Source organism: Mustelus asterias, chromosome 12, assembly GCF_964213995.1.
Source record: "Mustelus asterias chromosome 12, sMusAst1.hap1.1, whole genome shotgun sequence".
Lineage (NCBI taxonomy): Eukaryota > Metazoa > Chordata > Chondrichthyes > Carcharhiniformes > Triakidae > Mustelus > Mustelus asterias.
Genome location: NC_135812.1, coordinates 25,648,449 through 25,669,044, shown reverse-complemented (window position 1 = coordinate 25,669,044; position 20,596 = coordinate 25,648,449). Strand labels below are relative to the sequence as shown.

The window sequence follows — 20,596 nt, the reverse complement described above, 5'->3', positions numbered from 1 at the left end:
ACAATAAAATAACTTATCCCCATCACAAATTATAGTTTAAAATTATGTGCTTCTTAGTATGGTTATACGTGCTGTTGACCCCAACACTTGTTGACATGCAACAAATAATGTTAAGCCAACCGCATGCACTAGGCTAGCCAGTAGACATAAATGGAGAAAAGCTCAATGGCCTATTTGCCATACCAGAAGATACTACTTGTAAATACTGGCATTAAACATTTAAAACAAGATTGGATTCAGAGTTTCTATAAACCATCCGATTAAGAAGCTGCGATCATTAGGGTTAGATAATTCAGTATCTTGCCTACAAGGTGAAATGTACAAGGTATGAAATAATGCAAGATATAAAGAACAATGAGAATTTAAAGAGACAAACATATATGGTTGGATTAGAAGATTAAAACCGCTTTCAAAGCGATTTTTTACAGTGTTCGGCAAAAGTATATACCAGTGATAAGGAAGGACCGTAGAAAAAAAAATTATCAGCCATGGATATCTAAGGAAATAAAGGAAGGTATCAAATTGAAAGAAAATGCATACGAAGTGGCAAAGATTAATGGGAAATTAGAGGATTGGGAAATCTTTGACGGTCAACAGAAAGCCACGATAAAAGCTATAAAGAAAAGTAAGATGGATTATCAGAGTAAACAAGCTTAGAATATAAAAACAGCAAAAGTTTATACAAATATATAAAATGAAAGAGAGTGGCTAAAGTAAACATTGGTCCTTTAGAGGATGAGAAGGGGGATGTGATAACAGGAAATGAGGAAATGGCTGAGGCATTGAACAGATATTTTCTGTCAGTCTTCACAGTGGAAGACACAAATAACATGACAAAAATTGATGACAAGAAGGCTATGGTAGGTGAGGACCGAGAAACTATCATTAAAGAGGTAGTGTTGGTCATGCTAATGGGGCTAAAAGTAGACAAGTCTCCTGGCCCTGATGGAATGCATCCCAGGGTACTAAAAGAGATGGTGGGGGAAATAGCAAATGCACCAGTGGTAATTTACCAAAATTCGCTGGACTCTGGGGTGGTTCCCACAGATTGGAAAACAGCAAATATGACGCCACTGTTTAAAAAAGGAGATAGACAAAAGGTGGGTAACTGTAGGCCGGTTAGCTTAACTTCTGTAGTAGGGAAAATGCTTGAATCTATAATCAAGGAAGAAATAGCGGGACATCTGGATATCAATTGTCCCATTGGGAAGACGAGGCATGGGTCCATGAAGGACAGGTCATGTATGACTAATTTGGTGGAATTCTTTGAGAACATTACGTGCGCAGTGGACAATGGGGAACCTGTGGATGTGGTGTATCTGGATTTCCAGAAGGCATTTGACAAGGTGCCGCACCAAAGACTATTGCATAAGATAAAGGTGCACAATGTCATGGGTAATGTATTAGCATGGATAGAGGATTGGTTAACTTACAGAAAGCAAAGAGTGGGGGTAAATGGGTGTTTTTCTGGTTGGCGATCAGTGACGAGTGATGTGCCTCAGGGATTAGTGTTGGGACTGCAATTGTTTACGATTTACATAGATGATTTGGAGTTGGGGACCAAGTGCAGTGTGTCAAAATTCGCAGATGACACTAAGATGAGTGGTAGAGCAAAATGTGCAGAGGACGCTGAAAGTCTGCAAAGGGATATAGATAGTCTAAGTGAGTGGGCAAGGATCTGGCAGGTGGAGTACAATGTTGGCAAATGTGAGGTCATCCATTTTGGTAGGAATTTCAGCAAAATGGACTATTATTTAAATACAAAGAACAGTACAGCACAGGAAACAGGCCCTTCGGCCCTCCAAGCCTGTGCCGCTCCTTGGTCCAACTAGACCAATCGTTTGTATCCCTCCATTCCCAGGCTGCTCGTGTGACTATCCAGGTAAGTCTTAAACGATGTCAGCGTGCCTGCCCCCACCACCCTCTGTGTAAAAAACGTCCCTCTGATATCTGAGTTATACTTCGCCCCTCTCAGCTTGAGCCCGTGACCCCTCGTGATCGTCACCTCCGACCTGGGAAAAAGCTTCCCACTGTTCACCCTATCTATACCCTTCATAATCTTGTACACCTCTATTAGATCTCCCCTCATTCTCCGTCTTTCCAAGGAGAACAACCCCAGTCTACCCAATCTCTCCTCATAGCTAAGACCCTCCATACCAGGCAACATCCTGGTAAACCTTCTCTGCACTCTCTCTAACGCCTCCACGTCCTTCTGGTAGTGCGGCGACCAAAACTGGACGCAGTACTCCAAATGTGGCCTAACCAGCGTTCTATACAGCTGCATCATCAGACTCCAGCTTTTATACTCTATACCCCGTCCTATAAAGGCAAGCATACCATATGCCTTCTTCACCACCTTCTCCACCTGTGTTGCCACCTTCAAGGATTTGTGGACTTGCACACCTAGGTCCCTCTGTGTTTCTATACTCCTGATGACTCTGCCATTTATTGTGTAATTCCTCCCTACATTATTTCTTCCAAAATGCATCACTTCGCATTTATCCGGATTAAACTCCATCTGCCACCTCTCCGCCCAATTTTCCAGCCTATTTATATCCTGCTGTATTGCCCGACAATGCTCTTCGCTATCCGCAAGTCCAGCCATCTTCGTGTCATCCGCAAACTTGCTGATTACACCAGTTACACCTTCTTCCAAATCATTTATATATATCACAAATAGCAGAGGTCCCAGTACAGAGCCCTGCGGAACACCACTGGTCACAGACCTCCAGCCGGAAAAAGACCCTTCGACCACTACCCTCTGTCTCTAATGGTAAAAAATTGCCACGTGCTGCTGTGCAAAGGGACCTCGGTGTCCTTGTGCATGAATCTCAAAAAGTTGGTTTGTAGGTGCAGCAGGTAATTAAGAAGGCAAGTGGAATTTTGTCCTTCATTGCTAGAGGAATGAGTTTTAAAATAGCGAGGTTATTTTGCAGCTGTATAAGGTGCTGGTGAGGCCACACCTGGAGTACTGTGTACAGTTTTGGTCTCCTTACTTGAGAAAGGATATACTGGCACTGGAGGGGATATAAAGGAGATTCACTAGGTTGATTCTGGAGTTGAGAGGGTTGGCTTATGAGGAGAGACTGAGTAGACTAGGTCTATACTCGAATTCAGAAGAATGAGGGGAGATCTTATAGAAACATATAGGACTATAGATAAGATAGAAGCAGGGAAGTTGTTTCCACAGGCAGGTGAAACTAGACCTCAAAATAAGGGGGAGCAGATTTAGGACTGAGTTGAGAAGGAACTTCTTCACCCAAAGGGTTGTGAATCGGTGGAATTCCCTGCCCAGTGAAGCAGTTGATGCTGCCTCATTGAATGTTTTTAAGGCAAGATAGACACATTTTTGAACAGTAAAGGGATTAAGGGTTATGATGAACAGGTGGGTAAGTGGCGCTGAGTCCACGAAAAGATCAACCATGATCTTATTGAATGGCGGAGCGGGCTCGAGGGGCCAGATGGCCTAGTCCTGCTCCTAGTTCTTATGTTCTTATTGACATAACCTGTTAGTTCAACTTTTAAATCCATGGTGTTTATTCAATGTAATTGCAATGGGCAAAGCTGTTGAGGTGAAAAATTCCACAGTCGCAGAGTTACTGAATGCTGGATCAGTTTGTGCTTCCTGTTATTTGCTTTCTTTATTCTGCACAGAGCGATATCTGCTGCCAACCTGCATCTGCGTACCAATCACATCTATGTTTCCTCTGATGATATCAAAGAGACTGGCTATACTTACATTCTGCCCAAGAATGTGCTGAAAAAGTTTATCTGCATTTCAGACTTGAGAGCACAGGTAACTTTCCCAATTGAGTGTGGTGGTAGTAGGGTTTGTATGTGTGGCCCAAGGAGAAAATTTGTGTTTTAATGATTTCTTGAAACCTGATTTAAACTGTTGAAAATTCCCAAATTACATGTACAATTTATACCGCACTCTACAACATTGGAGAATGTGGACAGCGTGAGGTTAAAAGTTTCACCTTCCGGATCCTTTTTGTTTTCGGTTCAGTTTGCGGTACAAATTGTACATGTAATTTGGAAATTTTCAATAGTTCAAATCAGGTTTCAAGCAATCATTAAGACACAAATTTTCTCCTTGGCCCGTATAAACAGCTTCTGTTAAAACATTATTTCCTGGAATGAATGGGAATTTAAGCAATATCCAAAACTGGGTATATTGCTATTTTGTAAACCCGAGTTTAAAGTTAAGGTCGCCTGCAACACCCATAGCAAATAATAATGACATCCATATGCGACATGCTTCTGTGAGAATTTTTTTTTCTACCCACAAATTATGATGTCTGAGACATTAGCAGATGCATGGCTCCGTGCAATACTGATCAAAGCATGACATGATTAATACCAATTAATTAATCAACCATATGTAAAGCTTTTTGGTATTTCCAAATTGAAAACTTACTGCATTATCAAGTCATAGCAATTTTCCCCCTTCATACATTTTTCTTTTCAAATTTGTAGAGTTTATTTGTCAAATATTTTCATGCAAAATTCAAATTTCACCTAAAAACCTATAATAAAAAGCTAGCTGATATGGCAGAGGTGACTGCAGTAAAAAATGTTTCCTTTTGTAGATTGCAGGATATCTGTATGGTGTGAGTCCTCCGGATAACCCCCAAGTGAAGGAAATCAGATGTATTGTGATGGTACCACAATGGGGAACCCATCAGACTGTTCATCTGCCTAACCAGCTGCCACAACATGAATATCTGAAGGTATAGATTTTTGTTGCTTAAATATTATGTAAATAATAGAATACAGTCACAATGAGCATGAGTTCCATTTAGCTTTACTACTTGAATGTTAGCATATCCTGTATAATGTGTACAATAAATTATCGTGCAAATGGGAAGTCTCAGCTGCATACAGGTTTGTGGGTGATTTCTTCCTTAATATCAAGTTTACTATTCCTGCTGGAATTACATTAGTGTAGAAATACATTTTCAAATAACTGGGCATCTAGTCTGTTTCTAATCTTTTATTGGAGGCATCAGTGATTACACAAGTTAAAGAATAAGGTTCCTGGTATTGCATTTTATTAATATCAATATTAATTGGAAATTATTTCTTCAGGAAATGGAGCCGCTTGGTTGGATTCACACTCAACCTAATGAGTCTCCTCAGTTGTCACCACAAGATGTCACCACCCATGCTAAAGTAATGGCTGACAATCCATCTTGGGATGGAGAGAAAACTATCATAATAACATGCAGGTAAAAATTCTCAATTTCCTTAAATGGTCATTTGATTTGATTTATTATTGTCACACAATATACAGGGAAAAGTATTGTTACTTGCGTGCGATACAGACAAAGCATACCGTTCATAGAGAAGAAAAGGAGAGATGCAGAATGTAGTGTTACAGTCATAACTAGGATGTAGAGAAAGATCACCTTAGTGCGAGGTAGGCACATTCAGAAGTCTGATGACAGCAGGGAAGAAGCTGTTCTTGAGTCAGTTGGTACGTGATCTCAGACTTTTGTATCTTTTTCCTGATGGAAGAAGGTGGAAGAGAGAATGTCCAGGATGCATGGGGTCCGTATTTATGCTGGCTGCTTTTCCAAGGCAGCGGGAAGTGTAGACCGTGTCAGTGGATGGGAGGCTGGTTTACATGATGGACTGCGATGGTCATGGCCCATAGAGGTCGAATTTCCTTGTGTATTTGCATTCAGACACAAGTCAGTGGGGGCAAAAGCAAGTACTCGATATAAACAATGCATGCATGTAATTACGCTGCAATCAAATGTTTTCACACTCGTGCCCACCCATCAATTCCTCTACTGCACACAGCTCACCTCATTTTTATGGCTATAACTCTAGGCTAAAGGGTATCTCACGAATATCATCCAATTACACTGCTTCAAAATGGGTGTAAAATTTTTTAGATGCAACTGGAAGCTCACGTTTTGAGTATTTTATTGTAACATTTTGTAATCTGAGATACAAGGTCCTGCACGTTGTTTTTTTAATGCATTAAATCAGATTAAGATTAAACATACTGTGCCTAACCTTCATGAATGATGGTTCATTGGGTTGAGACTATAATTTTGATATTTAAAGAGTACATGGTGTGTTAGCTCTTTCCTCAGGTGCCAGTTGTTTACACTGAATTTCACTTGCTTGAGTCTGTTTATAGGTTTCAGTGTACACTAATGAAATTGGAAAATTTGGATATAAATAGATGTTGACAAAAAGGGTTCCCATTATTCCCCCACAGGAAATTCTACTGTAATATTTTAGAGTTATTAGTCTGTAACAAAACACAATCTTGGATTCATATCAATGATCCCTTTGTAATGGATTAAAAATTAACAAATTGGCATTTTCTGTATTATTTGGAGCGGCTCAAAAAGGTCATTCCATTTAATCCCTTCTATTCAAGCAGAGCACAGTAATTTGGGGTATTTAGGAATTACTACATATTAAACGTTTTAAACTACATGTTAAAATAACTAGTGCACCTTTCAGATAAAGTTGAGCACGTTTGGTTTAATAAGGCAAATAAAAATGGAATAATGATGAGGGAATCACTTTTGAAAAGCTGTATACCAAAAATGTATTGATTGTAATTATCCCAGAATTGAGTAAGTGTAACCCGTTTACTGGCATAGTATTTAAATCTTGACTGATTATGTATTTAAGCTAAATATTATATTTCTATTTTCACTTTTAAAGTTGTTGAGTTTAGATGGCATTTTTTTAAAGATGCAGCAAAATGTGAAGAATCAATAATTAAAAGACAAACATTAGAAAAGCTTGCTGATGCCCAGAGATCGGTGCTAGTCGTCTGAACAGAACTGGCCAGTGAAAATGTTAGAATGCAAGATAATCACAGCATGGTTCGAGAACACTTACACACATACTTATGGCAGGTGATATATAATTATTTTTTTTCTTCAGCTTCACTCCAGGCTCCTGCACACTGACGGCATACAAACTTACTCCAAGTGGGTATGAATGGGGTAGACAGAACACAGACAAGGGAAACAACCCTAAGGGATACCTGCCGTCCCATTATGAAAGAGTACAGATGTTGTTATCGGATAGATTCCTTGGTTTCTTCATGGTACCTGGCCAGAGTTCCTGGAACTATAACTTCATGGGTAAGTACTTTATACGTCATTTTTTAAAAAAGGAGTTGCATTGCACGAATCATCTTATCTGCCATTTCAAAGCAGTTCCAAGTTTCAGCTACAATATAGTAACACAGATCTTTCTTTGATATTAAATTGATTTGAAAAGTATGTTCACAAGCCGGTCCTTATTTTATTTATTTTTTCTGCCCATTTTCTTTCCTGATTACCTGAAGGTATTGTGCTTTTTTTCCCTTGGACGCAGTACCATAAAATTCGGTGTCCAGTGATATTTAACTATTGACCCTGAGCTAGAGTGCCTAAAGGTGTATGGGTCAAGAAGGTACATAGCAATGTCTCATCCAGTCCTCAGATGGATACATTTCTAGGAAAGCTCACTGATGACAAGAAATATTGAAGCCTCTGGTCAGGGTTCCTGTGCTTGACCTAAGAGTAGCAAAACCAACTTGTGAAACGCAGCTGACTAAGGTCATCCACTTGGGTTCGGATTGGGAAATCAAAGTTTCCTGGTTTAATTATATCACCAAGGCTAACATTTTTATACTACTCTTGGGGCTTGTTTCCCAGAATGCCCAAATTTTCTTTTGTCTGGAGACAAGTCAAATACTTATTGAAAAGCACACAAGTCGCAGATATCCGACAGGTAATAAATCTGATTCGTGTGGGTAGCCCAAAGTTTCTTATTGTTTTCATTTCCTTTACATTCTTTTGACACTTTTCTCCTCGACACTCGGGTGCTTTCCCCCTATCGTTCTTTCTGCACCTAGATTTCCCTCCTTCAGCTGGTGGTGCTCCTATCGTTTCTTTCTCCCCTCTCCTCCACATTTTATGCTGCTGTCTCCTACCTCAGTGAAAATTTCTCCGCACAGTGCGACATGGCTGATGCAGCACAGGACAAGGAGGGGATTGGCAATCTATGTATGCAGGATGTGGATGGTGAGCTATAGGTTGGATAACTGTAGTGTGTGCGTGGTGCTTTCTTTTTCCTTCAGGAGAAACAGTTTAATGTTCAGATTTGACAAATGGTGGATCCTCAGAAGTGAGCTTAATGCAAATCCCAACACTTTTATTAACATCCATTTTCCTGTAACTATTGATTAGGATTTTCCAATTAAAACATCTGATTATTTTGTCAACACAATTTGCATAAACCGTAGGTTTTATTTTACACTTTTAGGTACATTTTCAAGCATGTCTGTTTTATTCAATATATTAATGAAAACAATTGTGAAACATGTTAAGCAGCATTAGTTTTGACGCTTTATAGAATCATAGAACGCTACAGTGCAGAAAGAGGCCATTCGGCCCATCGAGTCTGCACCGACCACAATCCCACCCAAGCCCTATCCCCATATCCCTACATATTTTATCCACTAATCCCTCTAACCTACGCATCTCAGGAAACTAAGGGACAATTTTATCATGGCCAATCAACCTAACCCGCACATCTTTGGACTGTGGGAGGAAACCGGAGCACCCGGAGGAAACCCACGCAGACACGGGGAGAATGTGCAAACTCCACACAGACAGTGACCCGAGCCGGGAATCAAACCCAGGTCCCTGGAGCTGTGAAGCAGCAGTGCTAACCACTGTGCTACCGTGCCGCTTTACGATTGTTTGTTTTACTACAGACAGAAATTCTGCTTTAAATCTACTGCCATGTAGGTCGCATTGGATCTGACACTCCTCGCTCCAAACCTGAAAGAATCCACCTATTATTTTAACTAATGTCCCTTGGCGAGGTCAGACAGTAACTCAGCCAAGAACATACCAAACTTATCTTTCATAACCAAATGGAATTATTTTTATTTTTGACAAATCTTGAAGCCTGTCTCCTAGATTAAATGTTTAACTTTTTTTATTAGGTGTTCGCCATGATCCCAACATGAAATATGAGCTGCATTTGGCCAACCCTAAAGAGTTCTACCATGAAGTTCACAGACCATCTCACTTCTTGAACTTTGCGTCGCTGCAAGAGGGGGAGATCTACAATGCAGACAGAGAGGACATGTACTCCTAGAAAACAAAGAGAAACTTACAATGGAACTTCTGTACTGTTGATATTCAACAAATGGATTTAAATTCAGTTTATGGTCTGTTAAAATTTGTTCGTAGTATACGTTAACACCAAATTTTGTGCGATATCTGTGAAACATAGCAGCTTTGTGTTAAATAATTGCCTGCAACTATGGCATCTATACATGAGAACGGAGCAGTTTTAAACATTTAGTATATCTGTAATTTTCTGTTGTGCAGTGTACACTGTAGAAGGGATTAAAGCTTAAATAATTTTTATAATTAAAAGTGGAATTTGTTGTGGATTTCAGAATGCAATAAAATGATTAACATGACCAGAACTGGCTGGTAAGTACTGCTCATAAAATGTGACGGTTATGCCTGCTGAAATGCACAATCAATTCTGACAAGAGCTGGGTGCTGATAGAAAATCCAGCTGTATGAAAATGACAGGATAATTAGAGTTAATGGTCCTGTTCCAGGAATTGTACCTGGTTAAATTGAAGCATGTCAAAAAGAGGGATAAGTACCTTCAGAGCATGTCAAACAAGAAAGTGGATGGATTGATAGGTTTTGAATTTCTACTGGCCTTGAACCATCTACTTAGTTGTGCAATTAAAAATCAATTCTGCAAGCTTCCTTTCAACACTTCCAACAGGAAAATCTTGTACTTCTCAAGCTTCTTTCATAGAACCATTACCGTTGGACTCTGTATGGATATTCCCATATGTCCTTTAAAATAAAGGTAAAAGGGGAAATGAGGGATGCACACAGGATAGGATAGGAGATGTTGACCAGCAAGGGACTGTCTTTCAGTGAAGTCGGTAAACATCACTGCTCCCTTATTGATGCTTAAGACAGCAACTGTTGAAAGAGTTCTGCTTCCCAATGCAAACTGACCTCCAACCATGAAAAAACTGATGCACATTGGACTTATTACTGGTTTTACAATGAATATAAATAATTATGGCAAGTGTCTATCATTGGTTCCTTTCTATGAATCTTAACTCTAACCTGGTGCTGCATCAAGTTAATATCTCGGCTAGAGTGCTGTGGTATCAGCCTCTTGGCATTGGAGTGATTTCTCCTGGTGCCTGCTTGCTTGTGAGTGCCTGGTCATCTAGGTTCTCAATTCTGACATCTCATGATAGAAAACATAAGAAAAGAAAACAGCACAAACAGGCCCTTCGGCCCACAAGTTGCACCGGTCATGTCCCTACCTACCTAGGCTTATATATAGGCTTACCTATAACCCCTCAATTCCATTAAGTCCCATGTAATCATCCAGAAGTCTCTTAAAAGACCCTATCGAGTTTGCCTCCACCACCACTGACGGCAGCCGATTCCACTCACCCACCACCCTCTGTGTGAAAAACTTACCCCTGACATCTCCTCTGTACCTACTCCCCAGCACCTTAAACCTGGGTCCTCTCATAGCAGCCATTTCAGCCCTGGGAAAAAGCCTCAGAATCCACCCGATCTATACCTCAACATCTTGTACACCTCTATCAGGTCACCTCTCATCCTTCGTCTCTCCAAGGAGAAAAGACCGAGCTCCCTCAACCTATTGTCATAAGGCATACCAACCAATCCAGGCAACATCCTTGTAAATCTTCTCTGCACCCTTTCAATCCACATCCCTCCTGTAATGAGGCAACCAGAACTGAGCACAGTACTCCAAGTGGGGTATGACGAGGGTCTTATAAAGCTGCATCATTATCTCCTGACTCCTAAACTCAATCCCTTGATTGATGAAGGCCAGCACACCATACGCCTTCTTAATCACCTCCTCTACCTGCGAGGCCACATGATGTGTGAAGGCATCTGATGGGACCATGAACGATCACCAGATGATGGCATCATAAAGTTAACGCTCCCAAAGCATCCATTAATCTGGAGGTCTCTGTTGGGATGAGACTGATGCAGATGTCAGTTGTGTGACTTCTAGCTAGAATTTCCTGATATTTCAGATTTACTTGCAAATAAAAGTAACTGGAAATTAGTAGTATCCGAGGCCCACACATCTTAGCTGCTTTATCAATGACCTTCCCTCCATCAAGAAGCAGAGACGTTTGCTAATGATTGCAGCGTTTAGTACAATTTGTGACTAGTCATATTGAAGCAGTCTCTAAGTCCATATGCAGCAAGACCTGGACAACATTCAGGCTTGGGATGATAAGTGGCAAGTAGCATTTATGCTACACTAGTACCAGGTAATAGCTATCTCTAACAAGAGAATCTAAGCCTCTCTATGGCAGTGGCATTACTATTACTGAAACCCCCACCGTCAGCATTTTGGGTGTTACCATTAATCAGATATTTAACTGATCTAGCCATGTAAATATTGTCAGAGCCTATGAATTCTATGGTGAGTAACTCACCTGATTCGTCAAAGTCTGTCCACCATCTACAAGTAAAAATCTATGGTGTTATTCAACATAAAATATCTGCTGCAGTTGGAGACTGCAGAAAAATAATGAACTTTGTTGAGCAAAGTGCTTATGACAGGTGTCAGGTTGAGAAAACAGTTGAAAACCAAGTGAACTTCAGAAGGGAGGTGAAAAAGAGCATTAGAGAAGCAAAGAGGGATTATGAGATCGGACTGGCAGCCAGCCTCAAGGGGAATCCCAAAGTCTTCTATAGCCATATAAATAGTAAAAGGATGATAATAGGGCCGATTCGGGATCTAAAAAGGAATTCACACATGGAAACAAGTGGGGCACGGCAGAGGTATTAAATTAATACCTTGCATCCGTCTTTACCAAGGAGGTGGATTCTATCCAGACCATAGTGACAGGTAAGGAAACTGTCCCTAGAAAGGTTTAATTAATTCAACCTTTAATAATGGAAACTTAATGTGGAGGAAGTGTTGAATGGACTGTTGGTACTTGACAAGTTAACATGGTACTGGGAATGGATGAGATTAACATGACGCCGAGGATGGATCGAAGAATGTGAGAGTGGAAATTTTGGAGGCGCTTGTCATAATCTTTCAGTCTTCACTGGACTCAAGGGAGGTCATGATGTGGAGATGCCGGCGTTGGACTGGTGTAAATGCAGCAAGAGTTTTAACAACACCAGGTTAAAGTCCAACAGGTTTATTTGGTAAATTAACCTGTTGGACTTTAACCTGGTGTTGTTAAAACTCTTACTCAAGGGAGATGTCAGAGGACTGGGGAATTGCAAGCATTATGTAGTTGGCGCTGTGGCTTAGTTGGTTAAAGCGCCTGTCTAGTAAACAGGAGATCCTGAGTTCAAATCTCAGCAGTGCCTTGACCCAGGAGGTCTTTTAATGGAATTTATTCCCTTCTGCACGCAGGATGAATTTTGTCTGTTACCAAGCCCAAACTCCTGGTTGAATTAATTTCTAAGAGGAGAGAATGTTTTCTGCTTCTTTGTTCTTTTCTCCAGAAGGGTAGGGGATTTTAGTTCAGTCAGGCAGCATGGTCGGTGCAGGGTTGGAGGGCCTGTTCCTGTGCTGTAATTTTCTTTGTTCTTTATTACGCCCTTATTCAAAAGAAGGTTATAAGGATAAGACCAGCAATTACAGACCAGTCAGATTAACTTCAGTGGTGGGGGAACTTCTAGAAACTATTATTTGAGACAGAATTCATAGTCACCTGGAAAATGTGGGTTGATTAGGAAGAGCCAGCATTGATTTCTAAAGGGGAAATTGTGTTTAACTTGGAGTTTTTTGAAGAGGCAACAGAAAGGATCGATGTAGGTAATACTGTTGGTGTGCAGATGGACTTTCAAAGGTATTTGATACAGCACCGCACAACAGATGTGAGACAAGTTATAGCTCATGGAATGAAAGGAACAGTAGCAATGTGGATATGAAGTTGGCTGAATAATAGGAAGCAGATAATAATTGGTCTGGAGAAAGGTTTTTAGTGATTTTCCCCAGGTTGCTTTTGGGACCCTTGCTTTCCAGATATATGTAAATGATCTAGATCCAGGTGTGAAGGGGGCAGTTTCAAAGTTTGCAGATGATATGAGACTTGGAAGTATCGCAAGCTATAAGAAGGACAGTGTAGAACTTCAAAAGGACTTAGATAAGTTGGTGGAATGAGCAGATAGGAAGGGTCAGATGCGGAGAAATGTGAGGTGATGCATTTTGGTAGGAAGAACATGGACAAAAGAAAATAAGGGGTAAGATTCTTAAGGAGATGCTAGAGCAGAGGGACCTGGGTTTATATGTGCATCCATCATTGAGGGTGTCAGGACAGATGGAGAGGGCAGTTAAAGCATATGGTATCCTAGGCTTCATTATTAGAGGCATAGTGTACAAAAGCAAGGAGGTTATGCTGAACTTATATGAGACACTAGTTAGGCCTCAGCTGGAATATTGTGCACAGTGCTGTGTGCCACACTTTGGAGAGATTGTAGAAGGGGTTTACAAGAATGGTTCCAGGGATGAGAAACTTCAGTTATGAGGATAGATTGGAGAGGTTGGGACTGTTCTCCTTGGTGAGAAGAAGGCTTAAGAGGAGATTTAATAGAGATGCTCAAAATCATGAGAGGGCTGGACAGAGTAGATAGGGAAAAACTGTTCCTGTTTATAAGAGGATCCAGAAGGAGGGAGTACAGATTTAAAGTGATCTGCAAAAGAAAAAAATGTGATATAAGAAAAAACTTCAACAGAGCAAATGGTTCAGATCTGAAATACATTGCCTGGAAGTGTGGTGGAGGCAGATTCAATTGAGGCATTCAAGAGGGCATTAATGATTATTTGAACAGAAACAATGTGCAGAAGTACGGGGAAAAGGCACTGGAATGACTAAGAAGTGGTGCAGACAAGATGGGCTGAATGGCCTTCTGCACCATAATAATATGGGAAGCATTATCACTTTTTTTTCACTTCATATTTTTAGCATTTTATTCCGAAACTTCCTTTAGTGATTACACGTGTCAAATTTTCCCCTTCATGTCCTACTAAGCTCCAACCAATCCTCTTCTAAAACACTGCTTCGGACAACCAAATAGGTTCCACTATTCCACATGCATCTATTATCTTCACCTCCGCCACTGTCCCCCAGCAAATCTAATTCCAAGTTTGTCGTCTCTGTGAAAAATGCATCTGTTCACCTTATCTTTGCAGCCTTCTTCAGTTCTTCTTTCCAAATGGCATTCAATCATCCCCTGAGCCTCGAATCTAATCAGTTCCACAAACTCAACAATTCGACAGCGAGGTATGGAAGTAGCGTTTTGCAAAGAAAAGAGTGGAATAAGTTCAAATCTTAACAATCTGACTTTATCACAGTCCCACGGCTGCTGAAACATGTCCTTATACAAGTATTTATTATTCTGAATCAATTTCACCAGTGCCCTTCTCCTGGTATTCACCCTCCACAAACACCAAATCATTTAAAACATTAAGATAAAAGCAAATTATTCCAGATGCTGGGATCTGAAGCAAAGAACAAAATGCTGGAAAATCTCAGCAGGTCTGACTGCATCTGTGGAGAGGGAATAGAACTAACATTTCGAGTCTGGATGACCCTTCGTCAGAGCTGAAGACAATAGGAAATAGGATGAGATTTATACTGTCAATCTCTCCCTTGTCTCCACCTATCCAGCCCCCACACCCCACCCCTCACCACAACTGTATAAATCTCATCCTATTTCCAATTATCTTCAGCTCTGATGAAGAGTCATCCAGACTCGAAATGTTAGCTTTGTTCTCTCTCCACAGATCCTGTCAGACCTTTTGGGTGTCATTTAAAACACAATGCTTGTATCTTGTCTTGCACTCACCTCTGCTGGCTCAGCACCCACAGGAGCAGAAGTGGGAGGAAAGCTCTGGGAACCTTAAATCTAAAGAAATAACAACTGACACTCATCCTGTGTTGCAAATGTCTAGAAAATGAGCACTTTAAATAGAAGGCTGACCAATATAAAAACTATTTACTGGCAGTAAGGTGATCTTTTTTCTTTTTTATGTATTTTAAGTAGTTTAATTCATTTGTTAATTTATAAAGCCTATGATGGGTCAATTGAACCCCTATCTGAAAAGAAAATCCACATACCTGCTGCATGAAAAAATCAGGAACAAGCAAACATAATGATATGGAGAGAAATATGAAACAACACAACTGAAAATATGAAACGGAAAACTGATGAAAACAACTCAATGCAAAATAATTTAGCCAATAGATAAATTAGCAAAAATATTGTAACATCAGAGCCATGATGCATTGCCACATAATAGAGCTAATGGAATGTTGGCCCTTATTTTAAGGAAGTTGGAGTATAAGAGTAGGGAAGTCTTGCTGCAATTGTACAAGGTACTGGGGAGACAACAACTGGAGTATTGTGAGCCGTTTTGGTCCCCTTATTTAAGGAAAGATTATTTCATTGGAGGCAGTTCAGAGAAGGTTCAACGGGATAATCCCTGGAATGGAGGGATTGTCCTATGAGGAAAGGTTAAACAGGTTGGACTCATTGGAATTTAGAAAAATGAGAGATGATCTCATTGAAACATGGAGGAATCTTAAAGTGCTTGACAGGGTAAATACTGAGAGGATGCTTCCCTAGTGGGAGAGTCTGGGACCAGAGGCCATAGTCTCCGAATAAAGGGGCGCCAATATAAGACTGAGATGAGGATCAATTTCTTCTCTCAGGGATTGTGAGTCTTTGGAACACCTTGGTACAGGGACCTATGAGACAGAGTCCTTGTGGATACTTAAGGTTGAGATTGAGTTTTGATCAGAAAGGGAATCAAGAGTTATGGGGAAGGGCAGAAAGGTGGACGTGAGGAATTTTGGATCAGCCATGATCCTATTGATGGAAGAGCAGACTCAAGGGGCCGAATGGCCTACTCCTGTTCCTATTTCTTATGGTTTTATGGATGAATGGAGGTATAGAGACTAAAAGGGTAATGACAAATATAAGGTTTATAATAGTTGAGAAGTTGAATATAGAAGGTTACGAGGAAATCTAAAAGTGATTAAGTGGGGCAAAGAAAGATTGAGAATAGGTTAGCAGCTAACATAAAGCCACATAAATTCTAAAAGCCTCATCAAAGGAAGGGTAGAGACAGGTTTAAGGACTGTTAGGAAGAAAAAGAACCTAAACAGCTATTCAGTTCTTAGGTCCACTCGGGAGATCAGACAAAGCTTTCCGGAGTTTTAAAACATCCTTTATTCAAGCTAAAACAAGGGAACCAGCTTTCCACCATGTGGTCTGCCGATTCCCTGAACAAAGGATTATTGTGGCAATTATACCTTTAGGCTCAGTTACAAATGATATACATACACCAATCAAAAACCAACATTTAAATTTACTATTACCTATTACAATCAATATTCCCACTTATACACTCAGCATACATGATTTCAGTTAACCAATTACTGCATCAATACACTTGATTAATTACAATATCTGAGTACTAACAAGGCATGTCTGCATAATATACTATCCAATTGCCAATGAAGCATATATTCAAAGTCCTTGATGGTCTGTAACTGTTAACTAGAGCACTGGCTTGAGACTCCCTTGTGGTTACCAAAATTATCATCTTTGTCCATTATTTTACTTTATGTGCGGTCACAGCTGTTTCACAGAAATTCTTGCAGCATGTATCCAATCAGGGACCAAAGGAGATACATTCGTGGGGAATAAAAACAGAAAATGCTGGAAAAACTCAACATCTGGGAGAGAGAAACGAAACAAGATAATGCTGCCAATGTAGCAGTATTGAGTAGGGCAAAATCAACAAGGAGGGACTTAAATAATCATAGAATCATAGAATCCCTGCAGTGCAGAAGAGGCCATTTAGCCCATCAAGTGTCAGCTGTCTTCAAAGTACAAAAGCCACCCAATCCTGAGGGTCAAAGCTGAAGTAACATCTAGAGACAAAAATCTGGACAAAATGGGCACTTGGAAGTGTATGGGCTAATAAATGAAAGTCAGCATGATTTGTTAGAGCCAAATCATGTTTGATTAATCCGATTAAGCGCTTTGATAAGGTAATGCAGAGCGTTGATGAAGGTCGTGTGGTTGATAATGTGTATATGAAGTTCCAAAAGACAATTGGCAAAGTACAATGTATTCGACTTATTAGTAAAATGGAGCACAATTTCACAGTTTACAAATGACATGAAACTCAAAAATATCATAAAAACCAGGATATCAGAAGATTTCAGGAGGATGTAGATGGGCTGATGAAATGGGCACGCACATATGAGCAGAGGATATATTGAAGTGACATGCTATATGAACTAAACAGTGCAGGAGCAGAGAGATCTTTTTACACAAATCTTTGAAGATGGTAAGACAAATTGAGAACACTGTTAAAGAAAGAAATGGAATTCTTCTCTTTTGACAGCAGTCTTTGGTAGTTATTCCACTTTTCCCATGTACACTTCTTCTAGACACATCTTTTGTTTCTTTAGTTGTCTCATTACTATCTCTTTTTGTCTTTCACTATCATCCCTTTTTTATCATTTACGCTCTCCTGCCTTTCAAAATGTCATAGATCATCCAGTTTGCCCTTCCCTCCCTTTCCCCCTTTCCCTGCCTGGCTTAAAAACTGGTCCATTTCTAAGCACCCGGAGAACCTGGTGAAAGAGGGCCATTGACCTGAAATGTGAACATTATTTATTCCTCCACAGATGCTGCCAGACCTGCTGAGTATTTCCAGTCCTTTCTATTCTTCTAATGGCTGTATAAATCGAGAAATAGAGCAAGAAAGCAAGGAGGTTGGGCTGAACGTTATAATTCACTGGTTAGGCTGCAGCTGGAATATTGTGTTCAATTCTGGACACCACACTTTAGGAATGATGTCAAGGCCTTGGAGAACGTGCAGAAAAGATTTACAAGGATGGTGCCAGGGATTTCAGTTGTGTGGCAATATTGGAGAAACTGAGCTTGTTCTCCTTAAAGCAGAGAAGATTAAACATAGAAACATAGAAAATAGGAGCAGAAATGGGCCATTCAGCCCTTCGAGCCTGCTCCACCATTCATTTTGATCATGATTGATCATCCAACTCAATAGCCTGATCCCACCTTCCCCCCATATCCTTTGATTCCCCTTTGCCCCAAGAGCTATATCTAACTCCTTCTTGAAAACATACGCTGTTTTGGCTTCAACTGCTTTCTGTGATAGCGAATTCTACAGGTTTATCACTCTCTGGGTGAATAAATTTCTCCTCATCCCAGTCCTAAAAGGTTTACCCTGCATCCTTAGACTGTGACTCCTGGTCTGGACACCCCTATCATCGGGAACATCGTTCCTGCATCTACCCTGTATAGTCCTGTTAGAATTTTATAGGCTTCTATGAGATCCCCCCTCATTCTTCTAAACTTCAGCGAATATAATCCTGACTGACTCAATCTCTCCTCATACATCAGTCCTGCCATCCCAGGAATCAGTCTGGTAAACATTCACTGCACTCCCTCTAGAGCAAGAATATCCTTCCTCAGATAAGGAGACCAAAACTGCACACAATTTTCCAGGTGTAGCCTGACCAAGGCCCTGTATATTCTATCTCAATGCCATACTCCCACCCTCTTCCCAAATCCCTTGATGCTTTTAGTGTCTAGATATCTATCTATTAAGAGGAGATTTGATAGACATGTTCAAAATCATGAATGGCTCTGATGGTGTAAATAACGCAACAGTTTCCAGAGGCAGAACGGTTGGTAACCAGTGGGATTTAAGGTGACTGGCAAAAGAAAGAGAGGTCGCATGAGGAACACAAGTTTTTAAGAGAACAAGTTGTTAAGATGTGCAATGTACGACCGGAAAAGATGGTGGGAGCAGATTTAGTAGTGACATTCAAAAGAGAATTGGATAAATAATTGCAAGGAAGATTAATTGAATAGATCCACCTATAAGCTTGCAAATACACTGCATGCCAAATGGCCTCTTGTTATACTGCATCATCCTATGGATTCTTAGCATGCCACTGGGATTGAACTCCATTCCTGTTATTTTAATTTCAAAAATATACTTTATTCATAAAAAAACTCTCAAATAAACCATTGCAAAACGACATATCCAAAAATTACAAACAGTGCAAAAAAACCAGTCATTTTTACAGTACTATACGATGCTTATTTACACAACATTACATTAATTACATTTCAGTATTTGAAACTATATACATACATCAGATTTTACTGTGTGCTGTTGTTTTTCAGATTAGCACACAGTTACGCAGGCCGAGGGTGTTCTACAGTTACCGGGCCCTCATTTGCCTCAGTTGAAAGGCTTTACACAGTGGCCTTTCCCCATTGTGCCTTTGCGGCGGCTGTCCCAAGCTTGAGCGCGTCCCTCAGCACGTAGTCCTGAATCTTGGAATGTGCCAGTCTGCAACACTCGGTCGAGGACAAGTCTTTCAATTGGAAGATCAGCAAGTTTTGGGCGAACCAAATTGTGTCCTTCACCGCGTTGATGACCCTCCAGCAGCAGTTGATATTTGTCTCGGTGTGCGTCCCCGGAAACAGCCCGTAGAGCACAGAGTCCTGCGTCACCGAGCTGCTCGAGATGAATCTCGACAAATACCACTCACTATATCTCACTCCGGACCTTCTTTGCAAAGGCACATTCCACAAGGAGGTGTGCGACCGTCTCATCACCCCCGCAGCTGCTTCGAGGGCAGCGTGCAGTGATGTTGAGACCTCGAGCGTGCATAAAGGATCTGACGGGGAGTGCCCTTCTTACCACCAGCCAAGCCAGGTCTTGGTACTTGTTTGTGAGTTCTGGTGATGAGGCATTCTCAGTACGAAGTTTAACAACACCAGGTTAAAGTCCAACCGGTTTATTTGGTAGCAAAAGCCACACAAGCTTTCGGAGCTCTAAGCCCCTTCTTCAGGTGAGTGATGAGGCATTCTGCCAGATGACACTGACAGTCTGCTCAGGGAACGATCCGACAGGATCCGCCATCTCCTTTTCTCTCAGGGCCTCCATTCCTGTTAATACAGCCAAAGAGGCTGCATGCTTTTTAAATAACTTGTCCTGTCATCTTGGAAAATTAGTGTACATACAGCTCCCAGGTCTCTCTGTTTTGTACCCCTATCAAAATTGTGCCATTTATTTCACACTGCATCTTGTTGTTAAACTTCTTACTGTTTCTTCCAGATTCTGCCAGGAATGGATAATTTTAACTACGAATTGGATAGTTGGGGTTGTTTTCCTTTGGAATGGAGGCAGTTGAGATGAGATTTAATTGAGATATATAAAATTATGAGTGGGGGGTCTAGGTTGAGTGGTTGGTAATGACCCAATTCAGTTAGCAGAAGGGTTGTAACCAGGGTGCATAGATTTAAAGTAATTGTTGGAAGGATCGGATGGGACTGAAGGTCCCCACTCAGGGGATAGTGTTGAGTCTGAAATTTGCCACCTGATAGGGTAATACAGGCAAAAACCTTCGTCGCATTAAAGGTACACTTGGAAATGTGCTTGAGGCACTTCAGTGTGTGTATAGGGCTGTGATCCCAAGCTGGGAAATCGGATGATTCTT

At 40.7% G+C, this 20,596-nt stretch overlaps 1 protein-coding gene and 1 non-coding gene across 2 annotated transcripts in view; both read left to right on the top strand.

Annotated features, from left to right (window-relative positions):
- prpf8 (pre-mRNA processing factor 8) overlaps window positions 1-9,463 on the top strand; it is a 46,968-nt gene extending 37,505 nt beyond the window's left edge. Inside the window, exons 38-42 of the mRNA XM_078224926.1 lie at window positions 3,655-3,796; window positions 4,593-4,733; window positions 5,092-5,231; window positions 6,919-7,121; window positions 8,978-9,463. Coding sequence (XP_078081052.1) covers window positions 3,655-3,796; window positions 4,593-4,733; window positions 5,092-5,231; window positions 6,919-7,121; window positions 8,978-9,132 — 781 coding nt within the window. The 3' untranslated portion in view covers window positions 9,133-9,463. The remainder of the gene's footprint in view (window positions 1-3,654; window positions 3,797-4,592; window positions 4,734-5,091; window positions 5,232-6,918; window positions 7,122-8,977) is intronic.
- A 2,864-nt stretch (window positions 9,464-12,327) lies between these two features.
- Window positions 12,328-12,401, top strand: trnat-agu (transfer RNA threonine (anticodon AGU)). The gene has a single exon. It is a non-coding gene; the product is annotated as a tRNA-Thr (tRNA).
- Window positions 12,402-20,596: the final 8,195 nt, after the last annotated feature.